The 13917-nt window shown below is 41.0% G+C and overlaps 1 protein-coding gene across 1 annotated transcript in view; it reads left to right on the forward strand.

Annotated features, from left to right (window-relative positions):
* The first annotated feature begins 111 nt into the window (after nt 1-111).
* Nucleotides 112-13917, forward strand: part of BBS9 (Bardet-Biedl syndrome 9) — a 282783-nt gene continuing 268977 nt past the window's right edge. The window contains exons 1-5 of the mRNA XM_066556456.1: nt 112-277; nt 1286-1406; nt 4721-4871; nt 6032-6096; nt 8536-8649. Of these exons, the coding sequence (XP_066412553.1) occupies nt 1295-1406; nt 4721-4871; nt 6032-6096; nt 8536-8649 (442 nt within the window). The 5' untranslated portion in view covers nt 112-277; nt 1286-1294. The remainder of the gene's footprint in view (nt 278-1285; nt 1407-4720; nt 4872-6031; nt 6097-8535; nt 8650-13917) is intronic.

Genomic DNA, 13917 nt, shown 5'->3' on the forward strand with positions numbered 1-13917 from the left:
GTGGGAGAGCCCAACGGCCCATGGCGCCGCTTCCCAAACTACATTTCCCAAGCTCTCCCCTGGGCGGGGCGTGGGGCGGTGAGCGGTTGGTGCCAGCGGTGGGGAGCGGAGGATGCTGGAGATGGCGGCGACGGTGGTGGGAATGCGCCTGTAGCCCTGCTGCTCTGTACCTTGCTTCGGGCCGCGACTGAGCGAGGAGCTCCTGTGAGGAAGCGGGGCTGCCGCCCCGGGCCGGCTCGGACTGCGCCCTGCCAGGGAGCTGTCGCCTCCCGCCCAAGTAAGCCCCCGTCGGGCTCCGTCTCTTTTCTCCGGCTGCACGGGGATGTGTGTCTGTATCTGTGTGTGTCCGTGTCCGTGTCCCAGGCTCGGTGTGGGTGCTGTGTGTGCTGCTCAGGGACTCTGTGAGGGCAGCAGGGAGTGAGGGGGTGTGTGTGGAGGGCTGTGCTGTGCCAGCCCGCACTCGGCGGCAACAGGTTGCCTAGCGGGCATAGCGACAGTGAAAAAGGTGGAAAATACGGGGTTTTGTTTGTCGGACTTGGTTTCCTTGAAAGAGGAAAGGCGCGGGCATGCAGTCTGCGTTTGTTCCTGTCTTTTTTCCTTCGTCCCGCTGGAGCTGCCGGTGAGTGGCAGCCCCTCGCCTCCTGTGCGGGCTGTGGGATCGACTGTGTCCGGGTCCATAGGCACGGAGCCGTGAGTTTTGAGCTAGGATAATGTTATTGTCAAGCTGCCCGCAAAGGGATTAGTCTCCTCGCTCCTTCCCTCCCCCCTTCTTAAAATAACATCAGGTAGGGAACAGAAAAGCTGATTTGTGCCCTGTATGACCGAGTTCTTTAGTCGTGTCACTGGAGCATCTTCAAGGCGATTATGCGGTGGAAGTTTTGATGTCGTCAGTTTATGTCTCCATTTACTTGTCTAAAAATAATTTCTCTTGCAGAAGACTTGCATCAGAATCTTTTTTCTTTTTTTTTTTTTTTGTTGCTACTCCTTGGTGAAAAAAGAGAACTCAGTTCTGTGACTTTAAAAACTTTTTATTACTTAGTGCTTGTAACAGAAGACACTCAGCATTTAACCGTTTTTAAAAGTCTGTTATTGTGTTGCATTTTCTTTATATAACTAGCAGTGTCTATCACATCTAATTCATCTGACTGTAATATTCCTGAGGTTGTTTTCAGAACTGTATAACCAGAAACTCCAGACACCTGAAATTAACATTTATTGAAAAAGTTGTTTGTATAAACAATTGCATGTATTAGTATAAACTTTAACAATTTTTTTTTCTTTTCAGTAAAGAAGAATGTCCTTGTTTAAAGCTAGAGACTGGTGGTCCACCATACTTGGAGAAAAGGAAGAATTTGACCAAGGCTGTCTGTGTGTTGCTGATGTTGATAATAGTGGCAGTGGACAAGGTAAATTCAGACTTAAAATTGCTGGCTTTTAAGCCACACAGCTGTAGGTTTGCTTTGACCAATGCATGCTGAAAGCTTGTTAGCCAGGCTAGTTGGCTAGTTAGTTTTAGGTCTGCTATCTTTAATGTGTCCTTGTAAGAAGACAAATTCAGTGCTCTCTATCTTTTTATATTTGTATGCTGCTAAATATGTTAATTCTTGCTTGTGTTCACTAGTAACTTCTCTCATGTCTTATTCTCCCAATGGCAGATATTTTTAAAGTAAAGAATTTTCATTTAGTCATGGGAGCAAACACATTGTGACTTCTAAAAACCTAGGGGGAGAAAAAAGGAAGGTGAGAACTAAAAAGTTAAGAATTTAGAAAAACAAATAAACAACCCTTTTGATCTGGAAAATAAGTGAAAAAATTGAAGTAAGTGATTCTGCTTGAGTAAACCCTGTGTTTCTGTGTAGTCATTAATAATGTGAAATAATCTTTCTGTCAGGGAGAGTTTTTGTGTGTGTATTTTTTAAAATGAATAAATTCTTGGTGTCTCTATGATATCATGCTCACCTTGGAACTTTATTTTTGCCTGGTAGAGGTACTTGAGTTTGACTTCCTTGCTGCCGTACTCTTCTAAAACTATTTTAATGTAAGGTTCTCCCTTTTCAGGATAATTTGAATAAAGTTGAGTTGTTATTGATTTGGTGTACAACCTTTTTCAGTAGAAATTCATAAGAGTCATTTGGGTCAAAAAAGACCTTTAAGATCATTGAGTCTAACAAACCTCTGTGTTTGTTACTAAACCATGTCCTTGAGCACTATGTCTACACATCTTTTAAATACCACCAGGGGTGCTGATTCAGCCACTTCCCTTGGCAGTCTCTTCCAATGCTTCACAACCCTTTTGGTAAAATTTTTCTTAATATTCCATCTAAGTTTTACAGCCCCTGGTTCACCTCTAAGCCCTTCACTGGCTTTGTTGCCCTTCTCTGGCCATGCTCCACCACTTCCATGGCTTTCCTGTAGTGAGGGACCCCAAACTGAATACAGTATTTGAGGTGCAACCTCACCAGTGCTGAATACTGCGGGGCAATACTTCTCTAGCCACACACTTTCTAGTAGAAGCCAGGATACCATTGGCCTTCTTGGCCACCTGGGCACATGCTGGTTCATGCTCCAGCTGCTGTCAACCATCACCCTGGGTACTTTTCTGTTGGGTAGCCATTCCAGCCACTCTTCCCCATGCCTGCTGTGTTGTGTGAGGTTGTTGCAACTGAGGGGAATGACTGACACTTGGCCTTGTTGTACCTCATACAATTGGCCTCAGCCCATTGTTCCCGCCTGTTCAGATTCTGCCATAGAGCCATCCTACCCTCCAGCAGATAACCCTCCCACCCAGCCTGGTGTCATCAGCAGCCTCCTGAGGGTGCACTTGATCCCCTCCTCCAGGTTGTTGATAAAGGTAATAAACAGGACTGGCCCCAGTACTGAGCCCTGGGGAATGTCACTCGTGACTGGTCACCAGCTGCATGTAACTCAGTTCACTACCACTCTCTGGGCTCAGCCACCCAGCCATTTTTCTACCCAGTAAGCAATATACCTGTTTAAGCTGTGACTATCCAGTTTCTCCAGGAGAATGCTGCGGGAAATGCTATCGAAGGTTTACTTAAGTTGAGGTAAACAACATCCACAATCTGTCCCTTTTCCATTAAGATAGTCATCTTGTCCTAGAAGGAGATCAGGTTGGTCAAACAGAACCTGCACATTATAAACCCCTGCTGGCTGGGTTTGATCTCCTGGTTTTCCCATCAAGCTGTGTGATGGCACTAAAGATGATATGCTCCATGGCTTTCCTTGGTACTGAGGTCAGGCTGACTGGCCTGTAGTTCCCTGGATCCCCCTTCTGACCCTTTGTGTACATGGGCATGACATTTGCTAGCTTCCAGTCATCTGGGAGCCCCTTGGTATAACTGATGATAAATGATGGAGAGTGGCTTGGTGAACACTTCCACACTCAGTGTTCCTGGGTGGATCCCACCTGGCCCCATAGACTTGTGTTTGTGTCTAAGTGATGTAGCTGATCACATCTCCTTGCACTATGGGGGCCTCATTCTGCTCCCTGTCCCTGTCTTCCAGCTCAGGGGCTGGGTACCCAGAGAACTACTGTTGCTCTATTGAAGACTTAGGCAAAGGCAGTACTAAGTACCTCAGCCTTTTCCTCATCCTTTGTCACTATATTTCCCCCTATATCCAATAAAAAATAGAGATTCTCCTTGGCCATCCTTTGGTTGCTGATATATTGATAGAAACATTTTTAGTCTTTTATGGCAGTAGCTAGATTAAGTTCTAGTTGGATTTTGGCCCTTGTAATTTTCTTCCTGCATAACCTTATGATTCAGCTGATGCAGCCCCCCTGATTCAGCTCCCCCTTCTTCCAAAGGTCATATTTTCTCTTTTTCCTGAGTTCCAGCCAAAGCTTGTGCAGCCAGGATGGTGTTCTTCCCTGCAAACTTGTCTTTTGGCACGTGGGGATGGCCTGGTCCTGTACATTTTAAGACTTCCTTTGTTAAAAATGTTCAGCCTTCCTGGGCCCCTTTGCCCTTCAGGACTGCCTTCCAAGGGACTCTGTCCACCAATCTCCTAAATGGGTGAAAATCTGCCCTCAGGAAGTCTATGATAGCAGGTCTGCTGTTCCCCCTCCTTCCTTCTCTAAGAACTGAAACTAATTTGTGATCACTGTGCTCACTACAGCCTCCAACCATCACATCACCTATAAATCCTTCTCTGTTCACAAACAGCAAATCCAGTGGGGCACCTTCCCTAGCTGGCTCCTTCACCAGTTGTGTAAGGCAATTATCTTTCATACAGTCCAGAAATCTCCTAGACAGTTCCTCTCTGCTGTGTTATATTCTCAGCAGACATCTGGTAACTTGAAGTCCTCCATGAGAGCAAGGGCTGGTGATTGTGAGACTTCTTCAAGCTGTTTGTAGAATATTTTGTTGCCTCTTTGTCCTTGTTGGGTGGTCTGTAACAGACTCCAATCATGACATCTGCTTCATTGGCTTTTCCCTGATTCTTACCCATAAACACTTTATTGCTGCCATCACTGGTGCTGACAGATATTCATGTATTGAATGTGGAAATTGCAAATGTAATTGCTAAAGTTAAACTAGAAGACAGAGCATAATGAACAATAATTGAATCATGTTACTATTCTGTCTTTTTATTTATGGTATTATTTGAAGCACTCTGCAGCAAATTGAATTCCACATGTGCATGCTATTGTATTGTGTAGTATCCTATGTGTTGTTTTTGTTTATTTGTTTTTTAGATAAAGTTATTGTGGGCAGTTATAATGGATATCTCAGAATCTTTAATCCACATCCTGTGAAACCTGGAGATGAAGTACAGCCTGAAGACTTGCTCTTGGAAGTGCAGCTGCGAGAACCAATATTGCAGGTGGAAGTGGGAAAGTTTGTTTCGTAAGTAAATGGCAGGCTACGGTGCTGTTTATTTAAATATTAGATGTGATTTTCTTCCTTTGTTTTGGAGGGTGAGTTTTCAGTTTCTAGATGGAAACTACTAATCACATCTATGAATCCTATAGTATGCATTTGATCTGCTTCTTGAATCATCTTCATATGAGAGATTTTTACTTAAGGTATATAGGTATATAGAGGATAATCTCCCAGATAGTTATGCAATTTTTAGAAGTATGTAGAACAGGAAAAACTTAACATTTAAAGTTATCTTTTAAGGTGTTAAGAATACTTGACTAACTTGTTATGGTCTAGGATGTAATACTGGCCAATTGTTTCCTGTTTGATAGAGGATAGAAGATCCTTAATTCCAATGAATTTAGTGGAAACAAGTGACCAGATATAGGAGAGGTACTGTGACTCTAAGGAAAACACTTTATAGTTAATTGGCTGTAAGAGAATCTGCTTAAGAGAACTTTATTCTAGAAATTGGTTCTTGAAGGATTCATTTTAATTTTGAAATGAACTTCTAATACTGTAGCATGAACTTTATTTAAAAAATGAAAGTAAAACCTGAACTAACCACGGAGAAGATTCGTGCTCTGAGATCAAAGAGTCAAGTACTCATGGAGTGACTCTTTGCAGGAATGATAATGTCTTACTCTGTGAAATAAGCTAAAACATTTCAAGTACTTTGCTAGAAATACTATTTGTGTTTGGAGGAAGAGGAATGTGAAGGTTTGGAGGTTCCATGCATCTACTACAAAAGTGGATTTAAAAAAAAGTATTGTCTGATGTTGCTGAATAATTCTTGTTTGGAGGGTTGATCTGCATATTGTCTCTCCATGAAGGATTAACAGCACCTTCTTTCAAATGACTTTCAAACTAAACTGCAAACTTAACTGGGAACATAGTTGAGTTGCTCTTCATATTTGCATCTTAAAATATGTTCTTAAAGGATTCATTTTGATTTTGAAATTAACTTCAAGCACTTCAGCATGAATTTTGGATGTACTTCTGAGTTTTTATACTAGCATCTAACACCCAAACCTTTGCATTTGGCCTACACATGAGAGCAATTTTAGCATGTTTCTTGACTTTTATCCTGTATGAATTCTATTTGAATTTATCTAAAAATAGTGTTTTTATACCCTTCTTTACAGTGGTACTGAAGGACTTCATCTAGCTGTGTTGCATTGCCGAAAACTCTGTGTGTATGCTGTTTCAGGTTAGTTTACAGATCCAAGCTTTCCACTGTTTTTAAGTGTATTCTAAAGTTTAGATTAGGTTAATCTTAAACTTGGTATATACAATGTTTGCTCATCATCACTGAAGATCTGCAGTCATGTTCTTTCACTCAAGCCCACCTATGAAGAGGAGATATTAGTAATTAGGTTTAGCAGAGGTTTGCTGATCTACTCCATGCCTGAGATGCTGAGATGTGTGTGATGGTCTGTGGTTAGTAGTGATTGTGAGCAACTAGTTCTTATTATGTTTTTATGAATTGGTGTTACGGTTCAACGTGCTAATGAACAGATGGTTTGATAATGCCAACCTACTTAGCTCTTTAAAAAGAAACAATTATGATTCTTTCTGAACTCAGAAGTCCAGATAATTTTTTAGAAAGCCAGAATATTGGTAAGGTAGCCCATGAGAAGACAGAAGGTTAATACTGGTAAGAAGGTGAAACCACTGTGTTTTGTCTTAAATCCTCTTTCTTCGACTGCCTTTGGCTGGAAATTCTATATGATGTGTTCTCTCTGTATGTGAAGAGCCTAGTAATGAAATACATGTTCTGTACTTTGATTTTTTTTCTTCTGTATGCTCAGAGCAAAGCACAGATTTCTATTAATGGTACACCCATCTTCAAAATTCAATAGACAGCATGGTGTTGTTCATTTTCTCCATGCAGGGACACACTCTGTGATTCCTTTCATTACAAGAGCATGGTTTTCTTGTAGGAGCAGCTTGTTTCCTATTTACAGCCTTGTAGTCAGGTTACAAAAATGTACTTTCTTTGCCTATCTGGAGACACCTGTGAAATTGGTCTTTGCTGAGGAGGGATTCTTGGAGATGTGCTGCAGTTTAGTGCTTTCTCTTGCTGCAATAGTGTTTATGCCTTAGGATTATAGCCTACCAGTACAATTTTTATTAAAACAATTTATTTTAAAATTTGCCTTAAGTCTAGAAGTCTTTAGCAGTTATAATTTGCTGTTTGGTCTACATGGCTTAAGCAGTTAAGTAATAATAAAGGTAAATTTCTGCTATCTTTTAACAGACTTTTCATACTAATCTGTAAGCATTCCTGCTTTAGTGGTAATTTCTGTCATCTGAATGGGTACTCTCAAACAAGCTCCTTTGAGAAATAACTATCATTACTTCTTTATGCTTTTAAGGCAAATGACATTTTCATAAAATGGAATCTTACTTGCTTTATACATGCTACCATATCTGTTATTCGTAATAAAAATCACTATGCTGCTTCTTTGGACAAATTAAAGCATCCTTCAGGGCTGACTAAAGTGTGGCCTTGATATTGTATTGCAATCAATATACAGAGGCTGACTGCTTTCTAACTTGTTTATCCTGAAGTGTTGATGATTATCTAGTTACTACCCAGCAGGGCTTTTCCCCTCATGTCTATTCCAGTCTTTTCCCTAATGTGGGCCTGCTTTAGAGGTCAAAACTGTGTTTGATTTGTTTGGAGAAATTGCCTAAAAGGTTAGCCTAAGCTACAAATCTTTCATAGAATGTTGTTTAAGTTGTTGTTGGAATAATATATGTATAATTAAAGCTGTGGCAGGATTTAGTGCAAAACACCTTTTTCCCAACCGATGTGACTGTTCTCAAAGGATTTTGTTTACTTTTTTCCCTTTGCTAATATTAGTTCTTAAGTATTATTTTATGTAATGAACTTTACTTTCTTCATGGGGTTCAGGAAAAACTTGATTCTCAAAAGAGGAACTTCAGTTTCTTTAGAAAGATTTTTATTTTCTGTTAGTTCCTTGAAGGAGTCAGGAAGTTAAATTTCATGCAGACCTTTTCAGAGAATGTGACATATATTCTGTGACATATATCTTTTTATGTGGCTTTCCTGGACTATCTGCATATAACAAAATTATTTTTGTTACCGTATGTTTGTCTTTTATCTTCGCATTGCTGATCACTGCATTCAATTTTCAGGCAAAGTAAAGGCAAGTGATGAGTGTGCCCTAAACACAGCTTTGTCAAATTGGAGCTAAAGACCAGCTACAGCTTAATTTGAGACAAAGACTATTGCTACTGAAGCTGGTTGTTGGATATAGTATATTTACCAAATAGCTAGAGAATCATAAGAATGCCCCTTTGAGCAGGGGGAATCAAAGCTTTTTTCCTGATCTTAGAGGTGTGCCCAACATGAAAAATACATTTAAGTAATAAAATCTCAGCCTTTTGTGAGGTCTTTATACCATGTATAGTATAATGAGGCTTTATTTCTGGTTCTGACTTTTGGAATTTTATATCTTGGTGATTTTTTTTTCAGGAAGCAGCAGTGTGAGCCTACGTATCTCAAAAGTCACTAGAAATTAAGTTACATTTTCTTCAGATTGTTGACACTGATACTCCTTTAGTTCTTCCACAGTGCGTGTATCAAATTAATAAATATTTATCCTTTGTTTTTTTGTAGGAACTCAGGGGAATGTGGAGCATGGGAACCAGTATCAGATTAAACTGATGTACGAGCACAATCTTCAGAGAACTGCTTGTAATATGACTTATGGCCCATTTGGTGGTGTAAAAGGTAAGCTCTTGTATATTCTTTATAATTAGTTGTTTAACTGAATTTTGAAAGGCAGCATGATGCTGTTGTCTAGAGAAAAACATCTTTCTATTCATCATGGTACTTTTTATCTGATGCACCTTGAAAATAACTCAAGTTGAAATGAGTGAAGAATATGAAATGCAGAATAGTTGTTTTCTCACATTTTGAACTGGATATGAGTTTACAAGTTTAAAAAATGTGACAAAATTCCTGGCTCTTCCCTTGTAAAGTACTTCAATGTCTAAAAATAATTGTTTTCTTCTGTGCTTGGATTGTGTTTTACTTTTCTGGGCTTGCTTATCCTGAGCAAGTTAAAAAGTTCACATCTTCTTTTGCTGATCCTAAGGTATCAAGTGTCTTGAAAGATATGTAATGCAGATTTCTAAAAAGCTACTTAAACTTAGATTGGGAAAACAGAACAGTAGACAGTAATATTTATGGTGTATTTGTAGATTTGAATGAGTTTAATAGATATCAGTATTTTTTGAACTTGTGAACTTGTGAACTTGTTTTTGTGTTCTGATTTGGAAGCACTGAGATTGGTTTTGCATAACATCTCCTTTTCTTCAGAAGTAGAGATTGGCTAAAAATATCTGGGGGGTGGCAGTCATCAACAAAAGTAGTGTCACTAACCTGTTGGCAGTGTGATAAGTCACTTTCTGAGGCAGAAAGTCTCCTTCATCAATATGGCAAATGTATGTAGACAGTCCCTCAGTTCTGTGTCTGTAATAATCTTGCAGTAATAATGCTACAATGCCTTAACTCAAACTCAGGCTTGTCCCTGGGCTGACCAAAATCCTTACTGATTGAAGAGATTTTCAGCTAGTAATTTCTTACAGCTACCTTGGGGAAGATGGTCAGCTCATGTGGGTGAGAAGGTGTAAGGGCTATGAGTATCTTGAGAAGTGAGTGTATATGGTATGGGCAAATTCCTGTTAAAAGCAGAAAGACAATACAGAGGTTCCTAAATCTGAGAAGAGGGAATAATGTTCTCTGACATTCTGCAGTGGAGTTGCAGTAACAAATGTATAGGGGATAATAAACTAAGTGTTGTGAGTGTCTGGAACAGTTCAGAAAGAATAAAACAAGTAAACATGTACCACTATGCATTTCTGCAGAAGAAATTCTCTGGATTTTTTACGTGCACGTTTTTTTACCATGGAGGTCTAAGTAGATGTCTGACCACCAGCTCAATCTTGGTGCCAGACCTGTGTCATGAGCTGTGGTGGAAGCAAGTAATCTGATTTAGAAGGTGTCTTTGCAAGCTAGAGAGACAGGAGGTAATGTTTACCCTAGAACCTACTCAGCAAGCCAAACACTTGACCTAGGATGGTCAAAATGAGGGCCAATCCTGACAAAGCAGCAAGAACAGCAGAAGGAACTCTGGTAAGTTCTGTAAACTTTTCTGAGTCTTCTGTGTTAGCATGTTGTGCTGATTACCTTGTGTGTTTATTGCTGTTAAAGAATGATCTCAAGTCATAAATAAACAAAGAAGGCAGGGGTGTATGTTATGTAATGAATAATACATATTCATATTGTAAGATCAAGATGCTTTCTGTTTATGACCAAAATCTACGAAAATTATAGTGAATATTCAGTCACCTGATAGGAGGCTAATAAGGCATGTGTTGAAGCATCAGAGAAATTGTCAAAATGGACACTGGGGAAAGTTATTTTTTGGAAATGAAGGAATTTTTTTTTTTTTGATAGGTATCCTAGACTGAATGTTTTTTTATGTGGCTTTCCTGGACTATCTGATTAGATTTTTTATCAAGGAAATCCTTTTAATCTTGCCCCAAGCCTTTTGCAGTGAATCTATTTCAGGTTTTTTTTAAGCATCATCTTTAATATCTTGTTTTGTCCTTGAGGCTTATGAAGGACAGTATTGTGGTTTTATTTCTACCTCACAAAACCAGCCAGAGTGAACCAGAAAGGAAAGCAAGTGCTGTTAATTTTAGTAAACAAATGCCTGTCCTGGTCTAGCCTGCCATGCTATCAATGTGTATCTGTGTTCGGTAGATAGTCTGGTGTGCCACTGAGAGTCTGTAAATAAATAAACTTTTTTTTTTTTTACCATCAGCCTTCCATAGGCTTCTCTGGAATTCTTTTTAGGCATCTACTAACAGTGTCTCTTGCCTTCAGTAGAGGTTAATTCTTGGTGGTGCTATAAGCCTGCAGCAATGAGCTTGCTTTGCTAACAGTCTGCCTTCTGCACCACAGTCTGGAAGTAGAATAAGAAAATAAAAGGAGAGGTTTTGCATTTCTTGCCATCTGTTACTATTGTGACTAATACGTGTCTTACTGCTATACTCAAGCATGTTTGAAACAATGTGAGGGTGAAAGAGGCCCTTCACAGGTCATGTTCACAGAACTACTGAAGCAGATGCCGGAGAATGGCAGCTGAACAGAAGGAGGAAAGCATGCGTGCAGGGAAAGCATGCCGTGGGAGTGTTGGGGAGGAGGGTGAATGTCAATCCCCCAGGAACATGATTTTTCATCTGAGTAAGCAAAGAATGCTGTAGGAGTTTACACAGAGAACTTGATCTATGAAGCTGCTCAGTCTTTGCTCAGATTTCTCTTCCTGAAGGTTATGCTTTTTTTTCTTTTTATGGAGCTCTTAATCCTATACCTTCAGTGGTAAAGCAGTGCATTCTACTCAGCCGTAGGATTTAACGCTGACAAAAGAACAAAAATATTGAGTTTGCAGTGCTGACTGCTGACTGAGGGGTATAGGACAGGTGAAAAGTAAAGTCAGGACATTGAACTTTAGACAAGCTAACTTCCCACTCTTCAAGGAGTTAGTTGGACCCCTTGTGAAACTGCCCTCAGGGACAAGGACTCAGAAAATGGCAGATCTTCAAGGATGCCTTCCATAGAGTGCAAGAGCTCAGGATCCCCAGATGTGAGAAACTGGGAAAGGAAGGCAAGAGATAGACATGTCTGAGTTGAGACTTGCTGGTCAAAGTAAAGGGCAAGAAGGAAATGCATAGCCAATGGAGACAGGGAGAGGTGACCTGGGAGGAATATAGGGATGCTGTCTGGTTGAGTAGGGATGGGGTTAGAAAAGCCAAGGTACAGCTGGAGATGAACTTGATGAGGGGTGCAAAGAGTAACAAGAAGGGTTTCTACAGGTGCATTGGCCAAGGGAAGGTCAAAGGAAGCAACACTGGCAAACTGGTAAGAGTGGATGAGTGGAAGGCTGAGGAACTCATCAACTTTTTTGCTTCAGTCTTCACTTGTAATCTCTCTTCTGGGGGGTAGTGGGGGAAAAAAGTCTCTCCCACTGCAAGGAAAGATTGGTTTTGTGACCACCTGAGGAACCTAAGTCTATGGGACTTATCTGAGAGGAACCCCAGAACACTGAATGCATTTTAAAAGGGCTGGAAAGGACCACCCCCTCCTCGAAGGAGTGACCTGTCAGCCTCACCTCTGTGCTAGAAATGTCATGGAACAGAACTTCCTAGAAACTGTGCTAAGTCACATGGAGAACAGGGATGTGACTCTAGACAGTCAGCATGGCTTCACTAAGGGCAAGTCCTGGCAGATCAACTAGTGGCCTAGTGGTAGAGAGCTATGGAGTGACTACATCAGTGGATAAGGTAAGGATTATGAATGTCATCTATCTGGACTTCTGTAAAGTCATTGACACACTCTCCCACAATATCCATCTCTTTAAATTGGGGAGGGATGGTTTTGATGGGTAGGCTGTTCATTAGATGATGAATTAGTTTTGTGGTTGCATCTAGAATACAATAAAATCACAGAAAATCCAGAGTTTGAAGGGACCCATCAGGATCATCCAGTCCAACTCATCACCCTGTGCAGGACACCCCAAGAATCACACCATGTGCTTCTTGAACACAGACAGGCTTGGTGGTGTGACCACTTCCCTGGGGAGCCTGCTCAACCACTCTCTGTGTGAAAAACTTTTTCTTGACATCCAACCTAAACCTCACCTGACTCACCTTCTTGTCATTTCCTCAAGTCCTGTCACTGGTCACAAGAGTGAAAGATCAATACCTGATCCTCTACCTCCCCTCAGGAGGATGTTGAAGACCACAATGATATCTCCTCTCAGTTCCCTCTTCTCTAGGCTGAACAAATTGAGTGACCTCCGTTGCTCCTTTTAAGGCTTCCTCTCCAGACCCTTCACCATCCTATAGAATGACAAGTGGTCCTCCTTGGGCATCAGTAGCAGGAGCAGTGCTCTTTAATGTCTTCATCAATGATCTAGGCAGTGGGACTGAGTGCACCCTCAGCAAGTTTGCAGATGACACCAAGCTGTGTGGTGCGATTGACACACCTGAAGGATGGGATGCCATCCAGAGGCACCAGGACAAGCTTGAGAAGTGGGCTTATGGGAACCTGACAGAGTTCAACAAGTCGAAGTGCTGCACCTGTGTCTGGGCAATCCCAGATAAATGAATGGGGAGATGAACTCACTGAGAATGATCCTATGAGAAGAACTTGGGTGTTCTCATGGATGAAAAGCTGGATGTGAGGCAACAGTTTGCACTCACAGCCTGGAAGGCCAAGTGTACCCTGGTCTGCATCAAAAGCTGTGTGACGATCAAGGTGAGGGAGGTGATTGTCTCCCTTGTGAGAGCCCACCTGTAGTGCTGCTTGCAGTTCTGGAGTCCTCATCACAGAGAAGACATGGACCTGTTAGGTCCAGAGGAGGGCCATGAAGATGATCGGAGAGCTGGAGCACCTCTCCTACAAAGACAGGCTGAGAGAGTTGGAGTTGTTCAGCCTGGAGAAGAAGAAGAGGAATTCAGGGAGACCTGTATGTGGTCTTTAGATACTTAAAGGGAGCCTAAAGGAAAACTGAGTGCAAAGGCTTCATCCGACAAGAGGGACAATTTAGATTAGATATAAGGAGGAAGATTATTTACAATGAAGGTGGTAAAACACTTAAGGTCAGATTGAATGGGGTCTGAGCAACCTGATCTACAAGATGTCCCTCCTCATTGTGGGGGAGGTTTGGACTAGATGACATTTAAAGAACCCTTCCAACCCAAACTATTCTATGATTCAATAATTTTAATGTCTCTGGAGTTGTTTCACATGTTCGAAATACAGAAACAAACACTGCTAGATGTGTATTGTATTCTCATTCAGCTTTCTTCAGTGTAAGTTTTTGTTGTTCTGTCCCTGCTAGTTTATAGCAAGCTTAGACCCTTGTAATATTTTGGTCTATTTGATAACAAATCTCTTTGGCTGAAATCTGATGGAGATGTATAATAT

This window comes from Molothrus aeneus, chromosome 1, assembly GCF_037042795.1.
Source record: "Molothrus aeneus isolate 106 chromosome 1, BPBGC_Maene_1.0, whole genome shotgun sequence".
NCBI classification, from domain to species: Eukaryota; Metazoa; Chordata; class Aves; order Passeriformes; family Icteridae; genus Molothrus; species Molothrus aeneus.